Here is a 23,221-nt window from a genome sequence, read left to right as displayed (position 1 = left end):
TAAAGGTTTACAAATCTTTCTCTCTTCACTGTACTCCTCTAACATGCTCCATGAAAGCCTGTCTAAGACAACATCTCAAATAATATAACCCACTGATTCTCCATTAGCATACAAAATACTAATAGTAGCCTTGCTTTAGTCTCCAGCCTCTACACCCAGCCCTTTCAATGCTACCATATGAATCCAACTTCATCTCACTACATGCCAGTCAAAATCCACAGTGGGCCAGTATCACCTAAAACAAAGGTCTTCAAACTTGGACGTGCATATAGGTCACCTGAAAGGATTATTAAAATACGGAATGTATGGCCGCACCCCTAGACTTTCTGATTCAGTAACTATGAAGTAGGAATAAAAATCTGCATTTTTAACATGCTCCCAGGTAACACAAATACTGCTGGTCCAAGAAACATACTTTGAGAACCACTGGCCCAAAGCAACAGTTCCCAATTACAGGATCTCAAACAAATGAATCACCTTAGGAGCTGAAACAACCCCACAAAATCCAGTGCTTATCCACAGTGATTCTTACTCAGAAGGTCAAGGATGGGACTAGGTATCTAACTGGAGGTAAATTTTCCCGACCTTTCAAGATGATATATACCGATTTCTGTCTGGCTTGTACTATTTCTAATGAGAAGTTAGTGAAAAAAAATTTTTTATCACTGGTTCCCTACAGGCAGCGTGTCCTTTTTTCCTCTGGCTACCTTGAAGATTTTTTCTTTGCTCTTCAGATACCTGATGATAATATATCTAGGTTTGGTATTCTTTGTGTTAATCTTCCTTGTGATTTGTTGAGCTTCTTGTACCTGTGGGTTTATGTTTTTCAACAAATTTAGAAATTTGGGGTCACTGTTTCTTCCAACAACTGACTGCCCCAATCTCTCATCCCACTGTCTGTACTTGCAGCCACATACATGTTGGATTCCATGATACTGTCCCACAGGACATTATGGCTTTGTTCACTGTTCTCTTCAGTCTATTTCTCCCTGTACTTCATAGTTTTGGTTGGTTTTGATAGATTTTTGTTGAAGTTTTCTGATTCTTTCTTCTACAGCATGCAATCTGTGGCTAAATACATCTGGCATATTTTCCATTTCAGATATTAATTTTTATCACATTTTAAAAATTCTGGTGATGAGTCATATTTTTCGGCTTTTTTGCAAGTATAATTGTATGCTGGACAATGTGGTGAATCATCATTGAGAATCTGGATTATGTTACTTTGGAGTCAGTTTCGTTCCGGCAGGAGGTTAATTCACGAGTGGAGGGCTAATACTGGAGAAACCTGGTTTGGAGCTTTATTACGTGAAAGTATAGTATCCCTTACTATATGGCTAGAATAGCCCAAGTCCTAAAACATAACCTTTCTGGGGACATCTGAAAGCACAGGATGTTCACCAAGTTCTCCTTACACTGGCTGGTCTGAACTCCAATGCGTCCCAGCATTTGGCAACTTGTGCAATTTCCATTCAGCTCACAGTCCCATGATAGCTATTTGCCACGCCTTGGAGTGTGTGAAACTTCATCTCTGACCAAAGGCTCAACAGCACTCTTTTCAGATTTCTGGGGCTCCTTCACTGCACGCAATTCCCTCTACTTTGGTGTCCTAATCCACAAACTGCAGCTGCCTCCACATCCCTGAAACCTGACCTCTGCTTCATCTGCTTCGAGTCTGCTAATGTCTGTTCACTTTTCTATGTCACAGTTTGGAAAGCATCCCCAGAGAAGAAGCTGGGAAGAAGGTGAAACTGACCTCATGTATTCTCTTCTTTCAACTAACCATTCTGATTACCTGAGTCCATCCAGTTTCGAGTCACTTTGGGTAGGAGGTAACCTCATCATGGACAGAACCAAATGAATTTAATTCTAACAATTTTTGAAACAGCTTTAAAAATCTACTATCTTAGCAACTATACATCAATAAAAATTAATTTTAAAAAATCTATTGTCTTATCCTTAAAATAAGCATGTAACCTGAAAAGTTTATGTTTCCATGACAGATGAACAAAGCAAGACATAAAATATTAAATAACCAGTTTCTGAAAAATAAAGATATTTTATTCAATACACAAATATTCAACAAGCACCTACTATGGTTGCATGGTAATCAACATAGCAGCAAAACAAACTCAAGGAACATAGTTTCAATCTATATTCTTTCTAGTGAACCATCAATAAAGCACAAACTACATCCAAAAAACTGTCTAATGAATAACCAGGAATCAATCAATCCACCAAGAGCATGCCTATACTCTCAAAAATGACTACAATTTACATTCATGATTTATTTTTTCCTGCAAAGACTATTTGCTATGCAAATAATTTCATTTCTACATAGTTACATTTTTCAATTCCCTGTATATACTCATTATTTTTCCTATTAGTAGATGATGTCTAACCAAGTCACTTCTATTGAGCTATGTCAAATTTGTTTCAGCTAACTCTTAATTGTATTTCTCATTTTCATCTGGCCAAATCAAATACATTTTCCTGGTGCATGGAGAGAAAATATAATAAAATTTCAAAATACCACCTTTGCAGCATCACACCAAACATTAATATAATTGCTCCAATCATCAACAAACCAAAGTGATACATTTATACTTTACAGGTTTATCTTCATCTCTCAATATAAGCTCTTGACCTGTCTTTTACCCCAACATATTCAAGAGCTGACTGTACGAAAAATGGTCATAAAATTAAGCTACATGTATGTTTATAAAACAGTATTTAAGAACATTTTCATACTGATTACATAAACATATGACTAATTCCAGAGAAGTAATGTACATTACAACAGGAAGTCAAATACTATAAGATACCTGATTGCTACATATTAAGAATGTCCCAATTTTAAGGTCTGGCCAAAAAAACTTTGTTTTAAAGGTATTTTGAAGATGACAGAACTCCATTACATCAGCAACCATCACCTTTAAAGCAAAACATGACATTCTCACTGTGTTTATGAGTAAGGAAATATTTTAGGTGGCTGGTTTTTTTATGTTCCTACCTGTGATTCTGAATCAAGATGGCACCCTTTGCCAAAGGGCCTTACCTGCAGAACATCTTGGATCTTCACCCACACATCTGCCATGTCATACAACTTGACATCTTCCTGCTGACTCAGTGGGGTCAGCACAGCATCTTGCAGGTATCCCAGGACAACAGAGTGTGCAGTAGCTACAGCATTAAACTTGTCAAACAGCAACTCCAGCAGTTCTAGAAGCAGCCTAGCGAAAAAAACAATCATTTACATACACACACACACACACACACAACTGATCGACACTGGACTACAAGAAAAGCATCAAACTAAAGCAGCACACGGCCATGTTAAATAGCACATTGCATTTCAACAGGCTACACTTCAAATAGTTGTCTAAGTAACCTCTGAAATTTTATCTAGGCCCCAGTTTCCTCTGTTATAAAATGGACATGGTGAAATCTGACCACGAAACACAAGTATTTTACAATATCAGTTAACATGTGAGATCTAAAAAATAATACAAATGAATCTATACGCAAAACAGAAAAAGAATCACAGATACAGAAGACAAGCTTATAGTTACCAAATGGGAAAGGGAGGGGGGAGGGATAAATTAGTAGTATGGGATCAAGAGATACAAACTACTATAAATAAAATAGATATTAAGAATTTATTGTATAGTAAAGGAGTACATCAAGGCTGTATATTGTCACCCTGCTTATTTAACTTATATGCAGAGTACATCATGAAAAATGCTGGACTGGAAGAAACAAGCTGGAATCAAGATTGCTGGGAGAAATATCAATAACCTCAGACATGCAGATGACACCATCTTTATGGCAGAAAGTGAAGAGGAGCTAAAAAGCCTCTTGATGAAAGTGAAAGAGAGCGAAAAAGTTGGCTTAAAGCTCAACATTCAGAAAACGAAGATCATGGCATCCGGTCCCATCACTTCATGGGAAATAGATGGGGAACAGTGGAAACAGTGTCAGACTTTATTTTGGGGGGCTCCAAAATCACTGCAGATGGTGATTGCAGCCATGAAATTAAAAGACGCTTACTCCTTGGAAGAAAAATTATGACCAACATAGATAGCATATTCAAAAGCAGAGACATTACTTTGCCGACTAAGGTCCGTCTAATCAAGGCTATGGTTTTTCCAGTGGTCATGTATGGATGTGAGAGTTGGACTGTGAAGAAAGCTGAGCACCGAAGAATTGATGCTTTTGAACTGTGGTGTTGGAGAAGACTCTTGAGAGTCCCTTGGACTGCAAGGAGATCCAACCAGTGCATTCTGAAGGAGATCAGCCCTGGGATTTCTTTGGAAGGAATGATGCTAAAGCTGAAACTCCAGTATTTTGGCCACCTCATGAGAAGAGTTGACTCACTGGAAAAGACTCTGATGCTGGGAGGGATTAGGGGCAGGAGGAGAAGGGGACGACCGAGGATGAGATGGCTGGATGGCATCACGGACTCGAAGGACGTGAGTCTGAGTGAACTCTGGGAGATGGTGATGAACAGGGAGGCCTGGCGTGCTGCGATTCATAGGGTCGCAAAGAGTCGGACACGACTGAGCGACTGAACTGAACCGAACTGAAGGAACTACATTTAATATCTTGTGATAAATCTGTAATGGAAAATAATATATAAATATAGAGAGAATTGAATCACTCTGCTGTACATCTGAAACTAATGTTGTAAATCAATTATACTTCAATTTTTAAAATTGGACATGGTGTAAAAATTTTAAAGAGAACTGTAAAGGCCCTACACCAGCAGTAGCAGCTCAGTACAAAGCTACTTCCTTTTTAACATCATTCAGTGATCACTATACTGCATGTTCATATAAGAAGTTTTTCTAAGGAATTCAAGCAATCTTTCAGACAACAGTTCAAATGTTACACAGAATATGCTATTCTCTAGCAATAAATTGGGCACTCTGGAAAGGACACTAATCCTTTTAGTCATGGAAAGCTGAGCTTACTCCCATTCAAATGTGTGGCCTAACTTGCCTGAAAAAAAAAAAAAAAAAAAAAAAACCACCTGCCAAGCAATCTGACTTTCACCACAGGGAGCAGCTTAAGGCCTCCGCATTATCTCATTTTTCATAGTGAGAGATGCTGGACACATATTATTACATCAATTTTATATACTCAAGGGCACAAAATGAGGTTGCAAGGCAGCTGAGCCTAGAACAAAAGCTGATTTCCATGTCAGTGCATCCAGCCATCTACCTCTCACTGTACTTTTTTACAACATAGATGTTTATTCAGAGATGGCTCAGAGCTTATATCATGGATGCAGAGTAATTCCCCCATCTCCGAGCCTTACAGCATCACTGATCACCCATGCTTGGAATCATTCTTTCCTTTTCTGGACTTGAATAGTAGTATATCCCACTTTTAAGGAACTTATCACATGCGGCTAACATATGTGACTCAATCAATGTGGGTCACATTTATTTCTATACAGACATTTCACCTCCCTTCCCCGTTACTAGTCTTTTAGAGCAGACACTGCTTTGTATATCACTGTATACACTGGAGCACTCAGAAGAATGATCAGCAAATATCTGCTAAATGAATTTCATGTGTATACCATGAACGAGTACAGACAATCTTGGAATGTGACTTTTATTGTATAATCTGTGGCTCTCGCTTTATAGTTCCTAAGGAGACTTAGGAACCAACCTGGAAAGTACAAAAGGAAAGCAAAAGAGCTTGTTGGCGATGTCGATTAACAAGATTTTATTACCATAAATAAGAAGCTATAACTACAATCTCATCAAAACCTATAGCATATTATCTATTCCTATGGCTTCTTTACTGCCCAGTTACTATAATTAATGTGCTAACGTGACAGCCAGTAACCATCTTATGATAAAACACTAATATCTCTTTGACATTTTAATTTAGACAAGACAGAATCAATAAAAATTTATGTAGGCCTCTCAGTCTGGAATATACATATATAATTCAGAATTATACACCATATTTGTAAACAGGACCCACTTTACCTTTGAATGAGGATTTTTTTTTTAATCTTATAAAGGTCAATTCACATTTATACTCACATTTACCTAAAATAATTCTTCATTCACCTCTGTTTTATGACATCTACTCACATATGCAGTACAACGGACAGGAAGATATATCTAACTTAACAAATGAAATAGTTAACTTCAGTGTAGGTAAATAATCTGGGTAAGAATGGTACCTGGCATCATACAGAGAATATACCTGATTAAGCTAAGGTTCTACTTTCCAAATAAAGATTTATGTTGAGTGTGGTTCCCAAATGTCAGTCCACAGACCACAGTGCATTTTTCAGTGGGAGAGAGAAAAGTAAGACCATACACTGACGTTTTACAAAAGTAAATGTATCTAATTTTATCCTTTTGGTATTCTCTTGATAAGAAAAATCTTATTTCCATGACAGCAGCTACATTGCCAAATGTCCTTACTTGACAAAACTAAAATCTAGTAACACTATGCTATACCCCAACATTTTTGAAACGATTTTTTATGGGGTCACAAAGAGTCAGACCCAGCTGAGACGACTTGTTACAGCACAGCATAGGTGATTTATAATATTTTGTTAGTTTCAGGTGTATAGCAAAGTGATTTCAGTCAGTTCAGTTCAGTCGCTCAGTCGTGTCCAACTCTTTGCGACCCCATGAGTCGCAGCACGCCAGGCCTCCCTGTCTGTCACCAACTCCCGGAGTTCACTCAGACTCACGTCCATCGAGTCCGTGATGCCATCCAGCCATCTCATCCTCTGTCGTCCCTTCTCCTCCTGCCCCCAATCCCTCCCAGCATCAGAGTCTTTTCCAATGAGTCAACTTTAGTTATACATAAACAACTATCTATTCTTTATTGGATTCTTTTCCCATATAGGTTATTACAGAATACTGAGTAGAGTTCCCTGTGCTATACAGTAGGTCCTTGTTGATTATTTTATATATAGTATTGGGTATACGTTAATCCCAATCTCTTAATTTATCCCTCCCCCTCATCTTTCCCCTTTGGTAACCATAAATTTGTTTTCCAAATCTGAGTCTGTTTCTGTTGAAATGATACTGATTGAGATGAAATGAAATATTGATTCATGACATTCAAAAGCATGAGACAAATTTGTGCCCAATTTCCCAATGGCAGGAAGTTCTAGGTACAGGCCTAACAAACCCAAGATAAAACACACTGGAAGAGAGGCGGCTCCTGCAAAGGGAGGGGCCGTTGCTGGTTAGCTCCAGGGCCCCAGACTCCACGACTGCACACACCTTGGCTCCTGCTCAGGACAAGAGCATCTCGGCAATGCGGGGCAGTGCTCTGTTTAGAAGAGAGACCGAAGGGGGAACTGAGGTGTAAAATGAGATCCATGGCATCGTTAACATTATGGAAATAGCAATCTCTGATTAAAATGCTGAGACAGGGCCACTGCACCTGCAGGACCAAGACCAAGACAGGTCTGTTGCCGTGTGACCATCAGGAGTCATAAGTGAGGCAACATGGGGAAGAAAAGAAGAAGAGCCAGGCCAGAAGTGGAGAGATTCTACCTGCCACTCTGCCTACTCTGAAACATCCACCAGGTTCCAAGACAGGAAAACCTTCCTCTGCCTCCCCACAGAACAATCTTGAATATACCAATCAAATCTGCAGCTTGGACAGTAAAATTTAAAATTTTTATGCTGCAAGTGAAATCATCTAGAAAGTGAAATGGCAACTCAAGAAACAGGAGAAAAATATTTGCAAATAATTTACCTGATAAAGGATTTGTATCTAAAACATCTCAAGATTTCTTATAACTAGTAACAAGAAGACAACCAAATTTTAAATTGGACAAAGGATTTGAATATATTAAACACAGTTCTCCAAAGAAGATATATGACTGGACAATAAGCAAACAGAAGATGCTCAACATCTTAACCATCAGAGAAATGCAAACCAAAACCAGGAGATACCATTTCAACCTACCTGGATGGCTATAATGGAAAAAATAGGCAAAAAAGCATTGGAAAGGACATCGAGAAATCTGAACTCTCAAACGGTGCTGGTGAGAATGCACAACGCTGCAACTGCTTCGGAAAACAGTTTGGTGGTCCCTCAAAAGATTAAACATAGAATTACCGTGAAGTCAAGTGAAGTGAAGTCGCTCAGTCATGTCCAACTCTTTGCGACCCTGTGGACTGTAGCCTACCAGGCTTCTCCAGGCAAGAATACTGGAGTGGGTTGCCATTTCCTTCTCCAGGGGATCTTCCTGACCCAGGGATCAAACCTGGGTCTCCCACATTGGAGGCAGATGCTTTAACCTCTAAGCCACCAGGAAAGCTAGGTACGTACCCAAGAAAAACAAAAAGCACATATGTTCAAAGACATGTATACAAATGCTGACTGCAGCATTATTCATAATATTAAAATATTAGTAAAACAATAATAGTAAAATCTTAAAAGTGGAAATAATCCAAATATCCATCAACTGACAAATGGACCCAAAAGAAGTGGTACATTCCAACAATAGAATATAATTTAGCTACCAAAGGAGATGAAGTACTAATGCAGGAGACAACATGAACCTTGAAAACGTTATGCTAAGTGAAAAAAGTCACAGAAGACTACATATTGTGCGATTCTATTTATATGAAATACTCAGAATAGGCGAAGTCTACAGACGGAAAATATGTCAGTGGTTACTTAGGTAGGTGGGGATTGCCCACCACAGCATATGGGGTTTGTTTTGCAGCAGGGGACAAAAATGTTCTGGAACTACATGGCGGTGATGGTTTCCCACCCCGTGAATATACTAAAAACCACGTTTCAAGGTGTGATTTGTGTTGTATGTGAACTATATCTCAATACATCTTTTTTTTAATCATCAGCAGTGGCTCTGAATTAGGACACTGAGGTCTCAACCCCTCCCCTGTGGTGAAGCAAAAATATACACAACAGTGAAAAAAGGAATCTGATGTCTCAAAAAGTGAAGTTTTATTAATACTGATTCCTGTGGACTCTCACTACCAGGAGGACGTTAGCTTTCCTCTTTTGGTTGACTTGCTTTGTTTCCTTTTCCCCTTTCTTATATAAATAACCTGCAAAGAAGGAAAAGATGCACATTCTTTCCCAACATTGAAAATTCCCAACCCTATAATTACAAGAAAATCTGTCAACTTCTCCAAGTGTCCCCATCTGAAAAACTAAAGTATTAACTAATAGCTATTCCAGGAGCCTCACACAACTGAAGGATGGATCACATTAGAAAGTGGACAGAATTCGTAGAGGCAATGGTACCATAATTAAAGAGGGAGGAGGGTTTAGGATCCCTTTGTTGGGGTTGAGCAACTCTGAAGACAATGGTTACCTTTTCTGATAGAAAGAGGGAGAGAGAGTGGGGAGGGCAAAGGGGTGGGGGTGGGTAGGGGAAGAGAATGAGAATGAATTAAAGTGAAGACAGAAATTACTGAAGGACTCCTTCTGGGTTTAGATCTGAAGATGTTAAGTTTAAGGTGTTATGCACTGGTACTTGCATATGCAAGTCAGGAGCTCAAGAGACAGGCTGATACTGGAAATTTACAAAGTGATAAATATTTGAGGGCATGAGATTACTCAGGGATAATATGCACAGTAAGAAAAGCAAGCCAGATCCAGCGTCAACACTTCCTGAAATAGCAGCTGTGAAAAGATGGTTAGGAAGCAAGGAGGGAGGAAGAAAAGAAGACAGAAAGGAAAACTGTAGAAGACAAAAGAAAAAAGCAACAGTCAAGGCCACATGGTGGCCGGTGGAGGTCAAGACAGAAACATAAAACTCATAGGTCCTGGTGACCTTGGAGGAAGGGTTCCAGGGGAGCAATAGATGCTGAACTCGGCATCAAGGTGAGGAGTGAATGGCCAATGACAAAGAAGAATCTAAGTCAGTCCCACACTTTGCCAAGGCCCACCATTCCTCACCAGCACATGCCCGCCTAAAAAAGAAAATGAGAAAGCAAGATGACTCTCTCTCAATGCAGCAAAGAGAGACCAGGCATCACTCACATAAACAGGACATACACTGCACTGGTCTGGTCCAATTTAAAGCTACCAGAAATAAATGGAAATATGTTGTTAATATTCTTACACACTCACCGACTGCCTTCATAGCACTAGATTGAGAAAACAAGTGTTTGCCTTTAGCAGCAGACACACTCAGGATAACCCCCACACAAAGCCCTATGAATGTCATCCCCTACTCCACTCTCCCCACCCCACAAAATATTAACTAAAGAAGAAATAAAACAGAACACCGCAGCTAGCTCAGCTGTTTAAATCCTGTTAGGCTCAAGGTTTTCGCCACTGATCCAAAAGACAAAAGAGCAGGCAGTCATTAAACTACCAGACAGTCCTTAAACTGAACTGAGTTAAGAAAAGGCCTCAGACAGGAATAAGCATGGAGATAAGAATTCCCATTAACTACAATTTCTACTAGTCAGAAGAAAATCTCTCTCACACACACACACAGAGGTTATTTCCAGAGTCACAAAATAGTATGCAATAATATTCAATATAACATAACAGTTGGTGAAAGAAAATTTCAGTCCTGAGATGGCAATGTGGTATAAATGCCTATATGCAGGACTGGCATTAGAAAGCTAGACTTGGTACCAGCTCTCTGCTGAACACCCATGGGATTATCAACATATCATAAGACTGTTCCAAATCTCAGGATCCTCAAACACAAATTTCCTCAGGTGAATTTCCTCATTATAAATTGTGAGAAGTAAACAGAAAACTCGAAGTGGAAGTATACTGAAAAGCAAACTCAGAGCAACAGTAAACTGCTTTCTGTACCTTTAACAGTTACCACCTAGACCAGGAAAACAGAGAGACAAGTGATACTTCAGATGTCCCCATGGGCCAGTGGTATCTCTGTTCTTCCCCCAGCTTAGTGAAGTCCTGCTTGTATCACCTAAGATACCCAGTACCATCCCAACAGAACCCTTCTTTAATTACATTAGTCAGAGGCAGCTTCTGTCATTGATAACTAAGAGAGTCCTAATTCACATTGCTCAATCTCTCAGTCATGTCTGACCCTTCTGCAACACCGTGGAGCAGGCTGGGGAAGAGGTTCCTGATAAGGCACCTCCAGAGAGGCAGAAGCAGAGTGGAAGAGTTGGAGGAATGGAGCTAGGCTCCAGGCTCCTCTGTCCATGGGATTTTTCAGGCAAGAATACTGGAGTGGGTTGCCGTTTCCTTCTCCAGGGGATCTTCCCAACCCAGAGATCAATCCTGAGTCTCTTGCACCTGCCTCATTGGCAAGCAGATTCTTTACCACGAGCGACACCTGGGAAGCCCAAATTCACATTATAAGTAAGAGCCAATTCCTTCACTCCTCTTTGACTGTATAATCCCTCCAAACAAAAGCAGATGATCACAATGGACTGAGAGAATTGACAAAACAATGACATGTACGGGCCAGAGAGTAAGAACACAGTCCCTGTGTGCGTGTGGGATTCTTTACCATCTCAAGCACCAGGGAAGCCCCCTGCTGACTCCTTCTACATGGTGCCCGCAGCCAATGCTCTCATGATGGACAAGATCTCCAAACAGTGAGGCAGGAGTGAGACGATGACAATGATGGCGACGATAAGGACGGCGACAGAGACCACTACATCAGCACAGCCACACTGATGACAACAGGCCAGGCACTGCACGGAGCATACGCGTAATCCTCAGGCCAACTCTATGAGGAAGGCACCATCTGTAGTCCCCATGTTATAAACAAAAAAAACTAAAGCTCAGAAACAAAGAACAAAGTGTTCAGTTTGGGACAGCGTTTCTTTTAAATGGTGTTAGGGAAAAAAAAAGGAACTAATTCAAGAAAAGAGGCAGAAGAGTTATTAGTACCGTACAATGTTAGGGAAACCAAGGCTGCCAAGAGTCAGTGAAACTGCCTATAATGCCTCTACCTTCTCACTGCCAACCAGTTTTTACTTCTGGCACACTATTAATTCTCACAGAGGTCTCAAATCAGCATTTTGCTCAATATAAGATACGTACATTACTCCATGTAAAACAGATAACCAACAATTACCTACTTTATAGCACAGGGTAAACAGTATACTATACTTTGTAATAACCTGTAAGGGAAAAGAATCTAAAGAATAGATATAAGTGTATAATTGAATTACTCTGCTGCACACCTGAGGCTAACACAACACTGTAAGTCAACTATCAATTCGGTTCAGTTCAGTCGCTCAGTCGTGTCCAACTCTGTGCAACCCCATGAATCGCAGCACGCCAGGCCTCCCTGTCCATCACCAACTCCTGGAGTTCACTCAGACTCACGTCCATCGAGTCAACTATACTTATAAAGAAAAAGGGGGAGAGAGAAAGGAAAGAAGGAGAAAGGAAAGACCCTCTTCAGTCCTTATTCAAGAAGGTGCAGCACTTGCTTCTAATAACCATGCTCTCCTCCTTGAAACACTGACTTCCAGCAAATGTTCCAGCAAGGCTATCACTTGCCCCCAGCAAATCATAGGCTCCATTCCTCCCACCCTTCCACTCTGCTTCTGCCTCTCTGGGGGTGCCTTATCAGGAACCTCTTCCCCAGCCTGCTCCTTAAATGCTGTCAGCGCTGCTCAATCCTCACACTCACTCTAGGTGAGCTCGTTCACCACTGTGTCCTCAAACATCTACTCCCTAATCTCCTAAACGTATCTTCTATCCAGATGGCTCTCCTGAGCTGTCAACCTCAAACCCAACATCTCTTAAATAAAACTCATCATTCTCCTCCCCAAACCTGCTTTTCCACTTACGTAAGTCAGTGAATGGGAGTCACTTGATCCCAGCAAATCATCCTTCCCTTCCCCTCTTCCTCAAAGCCAATTAATAACCAACTTCTTTTATTTCTACCTCTTTACTGTCTCTAGAATGGGCTTCAGCCTATTGCCACTGTTGCTCTGCTCATACAGCTTTATTTTCTCTTCCCTGGATTGCTGAAAGAGCCCTTAGAGGAGTTGTCTTTCCCTTAGTCTTCACCTGCTCCTCTCTAAACCATAAACTCAATGAGGTTAAGAACTGCCTGATTTATCACTGTGTTCCGGTATTTGTCATAAGAGTAAGCATATGACAGGCAATAAATATTTGTTGAATCAATGAATGAAAAAATGAGCTCTAGCAGATGAGAGAGATGGAGATCCGATTGCAGATAACAAGTGATGAGGAAATGTGTATTAGATATTATAATCTCCTGGCTTTAGCACCCCACAACAAAAAACATATCACACAAAATTCTCTTCTCAAAAGACAGCCTTATCAACCTGAATGCAAGAGCCAAAAGAAATGCAGTTACTAGATGAAAGACGTATGCATCCAGAGCTAACTTGAAAAATAATGTAATAAAATATATCTTGTGTTTAAAAAAAAAAAAAAAAAACCGGGAAGAGTCAGGTGAAGCAAGCATTTGTCCTTTAAACATCCTTCCAATTACCTGGCAGGTTTTGAAAATAGCCTGCTTACAGAGGCAAGCAAAATGTTACCTATTCTCTTAGGTATCCTCCTAACTTCCTACCCAGAACTGTCCCTATGCATCTCATGTTGGAATGCCACTATGAAAAAAAGGCAGAGGATTAAGAAGAAAACGTCAAAGAATAGTCACAGTTGCATATGGCAAGAAATGTCTATGATATAAAGCTATATCCTCAAACTGTGAGAAATGTTCAATATTTAAGGTGAGATTCGACTATCCGAATCTAAATTTAACATCCAAGGAACCCTGAATTAGTCATTTGGCTGGAAAACCCATTTTAGGAGCCAAGAGGCTGCCTTACTTGGTCACGAAGCAAAGACACACACACAAGGTGGAAAATCAGTTTTGTTCTACTGCTTATCTGCTGAGACCTTAATATCAGGTTCTGCATTTCCCACGGACAGACAAAGGCAATAACCACAGAATATTTATTTCCCTGCCTCCATGTTCTAAAAGACAAGAAAATACTAACCTCTGAGCTTAGGTTTTCTATGAAAAATTAAAAGAAACTGATCATCGATTATTACATATCAAAGTGGTCTTAGATTTACACTCCTGTGAGATATCACATACACATTTTCCTAAGAAGCTTGGCTGAGCTAGTATTTTTCATTTCAAACGGGACATAGATGCCATTTAATCTTCAAGGTTATCTAATATCTACTTCTAAGGGATGAAAATTAGTTTTACCACTTATTAACAACAATCTTCACATAAGAAGAAGTTACTATTTAAGGAGTGCTGACTAATTCTCCATCTGTGCTATGAAAAGAATAGGGAAAAAACTATTAGCAATATAGAATAGAACACACTGAACATGAAAAGAACCGGGCCCTGGCTCTAGTAATTTCCTTTCTGTGTCACTTCCCTACTTGTCAAGTCAGCCCCTCGTGATCAGTCTCTGAATTCTTAGTAGATGCCCTCGAATGAACTTCTAATGTGTGGCAAATTAGTGACTGTAATTAGAAAATAAACCCAGGCCCCCTTTCTCTGAATTAAAGTGTTAGTATCATTCTTTAAGCCTTTGCCAGGACAGTCTCCTCAACAAAAGGTGATGAGAAAACTGAATAGTCTCGTGCAAGAGAAGGAAACTGAACCACTCTCTTAACACCAACACACACAAAAAGCAACTCAAAAAGAATTAGAGACTCGAACCTAGAATTGAAACCATGTAACTTACATGAAAACACAGGGATAATAGCCTCAACATTAGTCTCAGCAATGACTCTTTGGATTTCACACCAAAAGCAAAATAAACAAGTAGAACATCAAATTAAAAGGTTCTGCCCAACAAAGGAAGCCATCAACAGAATGAAAAGCAACCTATGAGTGGGAGAAAATATTTGCAAACCATATATCTGATAAAGGGTTAATATCCAATATATAAAGAACACACAATTCAATAACACAAAACACAATCCGATTAATGGGCAGAGAAACTGCCCAGCAGACATATGGCAGACATATGGGCAGACATATTTCCAAAGAAGACATACAAATGGCCAAAAGATACACAAAATGGTGCTCTACATCACTAACCACCAGGGAAATACAAATCAAACCTGCAAGGAGATCACCTCACACCAGGGCTATCATCACAAAGACAAGAGACAGGATGGTGGGAGGAATGAGGTTCAAGGGGAGGGGGACATATGGATACATATAATAGCTGATTCACCCTGGTGTACAGTAGAAATTAACACTGTAAAGCAATTACACTCTAAAAATAAAATATAAGTTAAAAGAGAGATGACGAGTGTGGGGGAGGATGCGGATTAAAGGGAACCCCTGCATACTGCTGGGTGGGAAGGTAAACCGACGCACCACTGTGAAAAATAGTGTGGAGGTTCCTCAAAAAAGTGGAACTGCCATAGGACCCAGCAACCTGACTTCTGCATATATATACCCCAAAGAAATGAAAACAGACTCAAAGAAATATCTGCACTCCCATGTTCATGCAGCATTGTTCACAACAGTCCAGACAGGGAAACAGCCTAAGTGCCCATCAATCAATGAATAGATAAAACACACACACACACACACACACAGTAGAATATTATTCAGCCAGGAGAAAGGACAACCCGTCATTTGTGACAATATGAAGTGGACCTGGAGGGTATTAGGCTAAGTAAAATAGTCAGAGAAAGACAAACACTGTATGTGTTCGCTCATATGTGGAAACTATAAAAGCCAAAGTCAAAGGAACAGACCAGAGTGGTTAAAGGGGAGACAGTGGTCAAGGGGTATAAACTTTAAGTTATAAGATGAATAAGATCTGAGGAGCTAAGGTGAAGCATAGTGTTATAGTTAATACTGTATTATATACTTGAAAGTTGCTAAGAGAGTCGATCTTGAAAGTTATCACCACAAAAAAAGAAATTGTAATTATGTGAGGTGATGCAGATGTTAGCCAATGGTGGTGATCATTGTGCAATATTTAAGTGCGTTAAATCAATATGTTGTACTCCTTAAACCTACACAATGCTATCTGTCAATTACATCTCAATAAAGCTAGGAGGAAGAAAAGCCTTTCACCCATTTGCAAAATAATATACTGTTGTAACAGAACACTGGAAACATTATCCACAAATCCACTTAAAGACAAGAAAAGTTATGATTTTAGGTGTCTATTTTTATCACTTAGTTGTATATTAGTCTTTAGTACAAGGATGTACAAGGTTTCTTGTGGAACTGTCTAGGTACCTAAGTTATCTGTCTGCATCTCAAGCCAATTAAAACTCATTTACTCTGTGGTGGCTGATCATACTTCTTAAGGAGTCCAGCTGTCACCGAGAGGGTGCCACTGATCACTGCAGGGAGCATGGGGGGGAGAAGGGATGTGTGGCCGTGAATACCATTCTTCTGAGGGAAGGACAAAATCAGGCCCAGGAAATGAGCTAGGACCACCATCCTTATGGAAGCCAGAAAGCAAACTTCCATGTCAGGTAAGAGGCAACTTCTCTGAAATCCACCACCACCAACCAGCTTTGTGAACGGTCAAGTGATTGCGGCTCTCATCTGCTTGGGCAAATCTGAGATTAATAATAATGCCCCTGCCTGTGATGAGGCCAACAGCGAGCCTCACTCAGGTGAGGTGCCAGATGGCAGGCTGCTCTGCAAAGCACAAACATTACAAAACTGCAGAACTCCATGATGTCTCTGATGTTATAGAGAGTGTTCTCAAATTTTAGCATACGTACAATCATCTAAAGTAGAGACTCCTGTGGGCCCTGCACTGAGGGATTCCAATTTAATCACTTCTCCACCATGGGGAGAATTTGCATTTCTAAATCTCAAGTGACAGAGGTATTGCTGATCCTTAGACCCCACTGTGTGTACTGCTGAGAATTTTTTTTTAAATAGGAAATTGCTTACTCTTATTTAAAAAGTATCTTCTTTGCATTTTTCTTACCTATTCATTCATTAAACTTCCTGGGCATTTAGTATGTGCCCAGCCTTAAGTCAGGCTGCAAACGCAAAGTGAACCCTCCTCTTACAAACTTACACCTCAGTCTGATTAGAGAACATGAGAACAAGGACCAGGAGCTAGAGGAGCCCAGAAAACATGAAATAACGCCTAAGACACACACAAAGGTACTTTAATCCTATGTGACCTCACTCCTAAACATCACCAAGGGAAGAATTTCATTCGACCCAAGTCTGTCTGTGTGTGTTTTTGCTACAAGAAAGAGTCAGTGCCAGTTTAAGTGTGGGGTACTGTCTATATTATGACACCAACAAGCATGAAGAAAATGACAAGATCCAAGGCAGTTCCTACCATCCGCCAAATAGAGAAGTGGCCTTGATGCAGCACGAGGGCTGACACCTAGTAATATTATCAATAATCTGAAATGTACATTTTATCCATTAATTCCTTCACTTCAGTTCAGTCACTCAGTCGTGTCCGACTCTTTGCGACCCCATGAATTGCAGCACGCCAGGCCTCCCTGTCCATCACCAACTCCCGGAGTTCACCCAAACTCATGTCCATCGAGTCGGTGATGCCGTCCAGCCATCTCATCCTCTGTCGTCCCCTTCTCCTCCTGCCCCCAAGCCCTCCCAGCATCAGGGTCTTTTTCAATGAGTCAACTCCTCGCCTGAGGTGGCCAAAGTACTGGAGTTTCAGCTTTAACATCATTCCTTCCAAAGAAATCCCAGGGCTGATCTCCTTCAGAATGGACTGGTTGGATCTCCTTGCAGTCCAAAGGACTCTCAAGAGTCCCTTATTTCCTTAAACTGGCCCAATCTCTAATTGAACTTCCTATAGTATGCAAAACAAGAGAAATCAAAAGCAAATGTTTTAAGAAATGTTCAACACTGAGTAAGACCTCTGGCCTATGCAGCCAAGCACCCTTTCTCCAAAGGACAACATAAAATCAGAAAGACAGCTGTCCAACCGCACGTTTACCAAAGAGCTATAAACATACCCATAACATGGGTAATGTTATTAATTCCCCTGATATGTCAAGAAGATCTCATCAATGAACTTAAGTCTTACAAGAAAGCATGCAGATTTGGGACCAGTACTACCTTTCATGGTAATAAGCTGGATATTTCAGTTAACAGACCATGTAATAAGTCCCAGAGGTAAAGAAGCAGTTCCTTTCATTTATCCTAAAACTATTTCAGTTAGGTCGCAGGTGATGACGTTCCAGTTGAGGATAGTGGGATTTTTTCCTGTACATCTCTGGTCATCTTATTCATACCTTTCAGTGTTTAACAGTTGGGTGTATTTAGAGCATATTCTCACTGATATGTGTAATCAGAAGTAGAGATTTAATCAAATGGAATCATAATCAATGAAGTTAAATTTACTTGCTTCCCGCTTGCCTGGATTCGAATTAACCACTCATCCAAATTACATCGAAGTCCTCCCTGATGCCAAGCACGTCTAAGTGCCACATACAGTGCTTGGGAACGGCTACAAGAAGCCACCGGGATAAACGCTTTACCTTGCTTCAAAGCTGCTCTTAAACGATTTTTCCGTAAAATAAGATGGCCAATTTCACCAAATCCTATATTTTGGATATTCAGAAGAGTAACTAACAGCGAAAGAAGAGATGAAAGGAAATGTTACTTATTTGAAAAATATATGCCTGATTCTAGCCACAGATATAAAGCAATCATGAGAAATATTTCGTTTCTCTTTCCACGAGCACTGTACTTGTACCACAAAACTAACCTTGGGACTTGAGCCTTTAGACATCTCAGAGATAAAACCACTTCGTAAGACTGGCCTATTAAAACGGTATGCCTTCATTTCAAGTTCTGGACTCTGAATTTTTAAAATATTTGAAAGTACATTTTTCCAACTTTTAGAGCAATAATTCAGTGTATCTCCACAAATCTATATCCTGTGTAGACTGAGAAATCAAGAGGGGAAAAAAAGTTTTAGGAAATGAGGCAAATACCAACTATAAAGAAAAACATGACTATAAAGCAGATAAGTAAATGTTACAATTATTTAGCCAGCATCATCTCACACTGACAATCCATTACATGGCAGATACTTAGGGGGCAAAAATGAAAAGGGTATACAGTTGATTACAATACAATGAAATACGTGCTGCTGCTAAGTCACTTCAGTCGTGTCCAACTCTGTGTGACCCTATAGACAGCAGCCCACCAGGCTCCGCCGTCCCTGGGACTCTCCAGGCAAGAACACTGGAGTGGGGTGCCATGTCCTTCTCCAATGCATGAAAGTGAAAAGTGAAAGTGAAGTCGCTCAGTCGTGTCTGACTCTTAGCGACCCCATGGACTGCAGCCTACCAGGCTCCTCCGTCCATGGGATTCTCCAGGCAAGAGTACTGGAGTGGGGTGCCATTGTCTTCTCCAGTAATACGTACTACAGATGTTTAAAAGTAGCATGGCCACTCCCTCAGATACCAGATCTCTCAAAATCATAAATACTAAGATTGTACTAGAAGAAAGTTTGGAAATTTTTATTTATAATCTATAAGTTCTGACACAAAACCCAGACCCTTTAAAAATAAAATATTAATCAATACAATCTCATAAAAATAAAAACAATATATACATGATCAGACATCAAAGTCAAAATAGAATGCAGCTGGTGGGAAATTACAATATAAATTCCAAAGAACTAATTTTCTTGATATAAAGAGTTCCTTCAAATCAATAAGAAGACAAACATAATGGAAAAATGGGTGTTCACTGAAAAGGAAATAAAACACTATTTGACCACTGTATTACTGAAAATTTCAACATTTAAATAAGTCTACTTTTAGGAAAGGATAATGAACCATTGTGCACCTAACACCCTGATTCAACAATTATCATTTAACACTAATCTTGTTTTAGCTATCACTACATTCACCCTCAACCCAGATTATTTTGAAGAAATATATCCAGATATAACACAAATATCATAACAAAAAAGTTACACAAACAGGAAGTTTAAATCACTCAAATTTTCTCTAAAAATTACAAATCGAAACCACCTTGAAAATGCGATCTTTCACTGATCAGACTAACAAAGATAAAAATGTTTATAGTACAATCTGTTTACTAAGGACTACAGGACCTCTCAAACATTATTGATGATCTGAAAACTTGGTATTATCTCCAAGAAAAGTACACTTGGCAATAATGATCAAAATCTAATCAACCATAAAGCAAACTCTCATCAGCCAGCAAAAAAAATCTGAAAATGGCACATCAAGAATTGGATGCTCTCCTTCTCACATCTTGTATGTCGATGTCAATGTAACTGCCCAACTAGAATAACTAGTAGTAAGTAGAAGTAGGTGCTATCAAATGAGTGGAGACAGCATAAAAAAGTAAAAGCTGCCTTACTTATTTAAAACATTCATACCATACACCCTAATGCCACCTACCCAGACCAGATTGCATCCCCATGGCTATATGTTCTTAGGGCACATCTGTTCTTCCTCCATGGCACTTAAACACAATTTGTATTAATACAGTTATCTAAGGATTCTCTGATTAATGCCCTTCTTCCCCTTTAGACTTTTAAACTCCATAAGGATGGGGATCATTCATATTTGTTTGGTACTTTAGGACAGCTCCTGGTCCATGACAGATATTCAATATAAGTAGAATTCATTCTTTCATTCAAAAAACATATATTATGGGTCTGGTGGACACTGCACCTACATTCTAGAGATATGGTGCTGAACAAGGCAAAAACATTCTCTCTGCTCTTGAAGCTCCCATTCCAGGAATAGTCAAGAAAATCACACATGCACACACACATCACAGAAAGCAACTTAATGAACGTGATCCAGTTGGTCTGCAAACAGGTATTGTATTTTTCCACACTAATACCTCTGATCAGAATTTCCATTTGTAATGATTTCTTTCTTTCTTTTTTAATATTTGTTTTTATTTACTTATTTGGCTGTGCTAGGTCTTAGCTGTGGCATGTGGGATCTAGTTCCTGGCCAGGGATCGAACCCAGGCGTCCTGCTTTGGGACCACAGGGTCTTAGCCACTGGACACCCACGGAGGTACTGTAATGCTTTATTTTGATTTAAATAACCTGTGTAACACTGTAAATTAATTCTTAAATAATGAATTTATTTTTCACATTAACTTAACAGCTGCAAAATTGGGGGAGGGGAACCCATAACCTCACTATCCAAACACAACTATTTTTAGCATTAAAGCATATTTCTCTCCCATTTTTCCATGAATCTTTCCTCAATACCACAGTGAGCACAGAATATGCAATGTTCTCTTTTTATATCAGATGCTTAATCTTCCCTCATTCATAATAGAGATGAAGGTACAGGGCAGGATGCTCTTCCAAAAGGGGAAAAGGTCTCCCTGGCAGTCACGGCATCCACCTGCCAGACTAGCAGTTTTACCAAGGTGGAATGATCCTTCAGCACCTCCCCACTCTGCTTTCATTTTTAAATAGGATCATTTTCAAATGAGTCGAGTGGTTGTTTCACACAGGCCAATCCTTCTCTTTTCCCAGTTCTTCTCTCTTCCATATTCTTGACAAGCAACAACAGCTGTGAGAAGATTCTGTTTCTTCCCTGTATTCCTCCTGCTTTTCTTGCTGTTGTTTAGTTGCTAAGTCATGTCCAAGTCTTTGTGACCCCATAGACTGTAGCCCACCAGGCTCCTCTGTCCATGGGATTTCCCAGGCAAGAATACTGGAGTGGGTTGTCATTACCTTCTCCAGGGGACCTTTCTGACCCAGGGATAAAACCTGTGTCTCCTCCATTGGCAGGCTGGTTCTCTACCACTGCACCACCAGGGACTTATATGCTAAATAATAAAGAACCTCCTCCAGCTTTTTTGAGACAAAAATTATAGGAAATGTTCATGAGCTAGATTTTGGAAAAGAACTAATAACTAGACTAGGCAGTAGGACTTGAAGAAACTGATTCTGAGCTGTACAGGTTGCAGGCCACACCAACCATCTGAAACTGAAGACACCTGGGAGATCTTAAAGCACGTGTTCTCCTAATGTCTATCAAGTTGGTGACAACAGTAGTGGAATATCTTCCTTTCATAGTAAACTGAGGTTTTAAGACATTAGAAAATGGATAGAAGGACAAAATATTTCTCCTATAATTAGACAATAGATTGAGGGTCAAGAATAAAATAAAATGAAAAGTGAGGGACCTGGGGATTTTTGAAAATCGGCTGTGAAAGGACTCTGGCTCTGCAGGAAGTGAAAGCAAAAGAGAATTCACTAGTCTGGTCCCTACTCCTTTTCTAGAGAAACAGCACACAACATTAATCTGCTTTCCGTAAAGACAAATGAAAACAGGCCTGCAATGCATCACAACCAGAATATATTCAAGATGATGACGCTGAACAATGAAACTTCTAGGAAAAGTTATAGTCTGGTACCTAGCCTCAGAGTAGCATTTACATGCTAATGACTGGAACAAGTTATCTCATCGGGAGTGGGGACTAATGGAGAGAAGAATTTTGCTGAAGAAGGATTCATGGTTCTTTTGTCTCTGCTCCATCTTCCTTTACGGAAAACAGACTCTAGCCCCTTGAGCATAAGATTCCTTGAAGCGTAAAAGAGAACAGTAATAATGCAAACTACTGAGACTTTGCTTCTCTCTAAAATAGTATCACTGACATCTCCCAGTACAGTTTAACACAAAGTACCATGCAAGCTTCAAGAATCATCTGCCAACATCCTTTCTAAAATTCTAGACCTCTAGAAGCAACAGTGCCATCACTTTGGAATGAAGTTTCCCAGGTAATTAATTCTTGGAGTTTTATAGCATTTGTTGGTACATAGCCACTACAGACTTGCTCTAAATTATCAGTTATTTGGAACACCAACCCAAGAATTTAGTCTTTGACTTTCAAAAAGAATGGTTGAATCAAAACATTTTGCTTTCTCTGTGTTATTGTATAATAAAGAGTTTTGGCCCCAAATTTCTGGTTCGTAGATTTTGTAAAATGGAAATCATGTTATAGGCATGAAACCAAGACAAACAGCTTGTTCACGAGCCAGTGTCCAATATATCCTGCCTACAAAAGCCTCTAAAATACTGACAAAACACGAAACTTGAAGGGAAAAAACCCTCCTGCTGACTCATTCTTCACAGAGAAACATTTATTATTTCCTGGGGCAGTATGCTGAATTTCCACTTCTATTGCTATAATTTCCACTTGTGAATTTTGGAAGGGGTTGAGGGAAGGGAAGCAGAAGAGATCAAAATCCTAGGAAAGATGCATTGCTTTTAAGGGGACTGTAATGAGAACTGTAGAAAA

General features: G+C 39.7%; 1 protein-coding gene across 1 annotated transcript in view; it reads right to left on the bottom strand.

The window, feature by feature from the left end:
* The window catches only part of EXOC4 (exocyst complex component 4), an 824,501-nt gene that overhangs the window by 710,083 nt on the left and 91,197 nt on the right, over positions 1-23,221 (bottom strand). Inside the window, exon 7 of the mRNA XM_040260893.1 lies at positions 3,059-3,233. Within this exon, the coding sequence (XP_040116827.1) occupies positions 3,059-3,233 (175 nt within the window). The remainder of the gene's footprint in view (positions 1-3,058; positions 3,234-23,221) is intronic.

This window comes from Oryx dammah, unplaced genomic scaffold (assembly GCF_014754425.2).
Source record: "Oryx dammah isolate SB20612 unplaced genomic scaffold, SCBI_Odam_1.1 HiC_scaffold_18, whole genome shotgun sequence".
NCBI classification, from domain to species: Eukaryota; Metazoa; Chordata; class Mammalia; order Artiodactyla; family Bovidae; genus Oryx; species Oryx dammah.
Note: the sequence above shows the minus strand (reverse complement) of the source record. Positions and strands in the feature narration are given on the sequence as shown.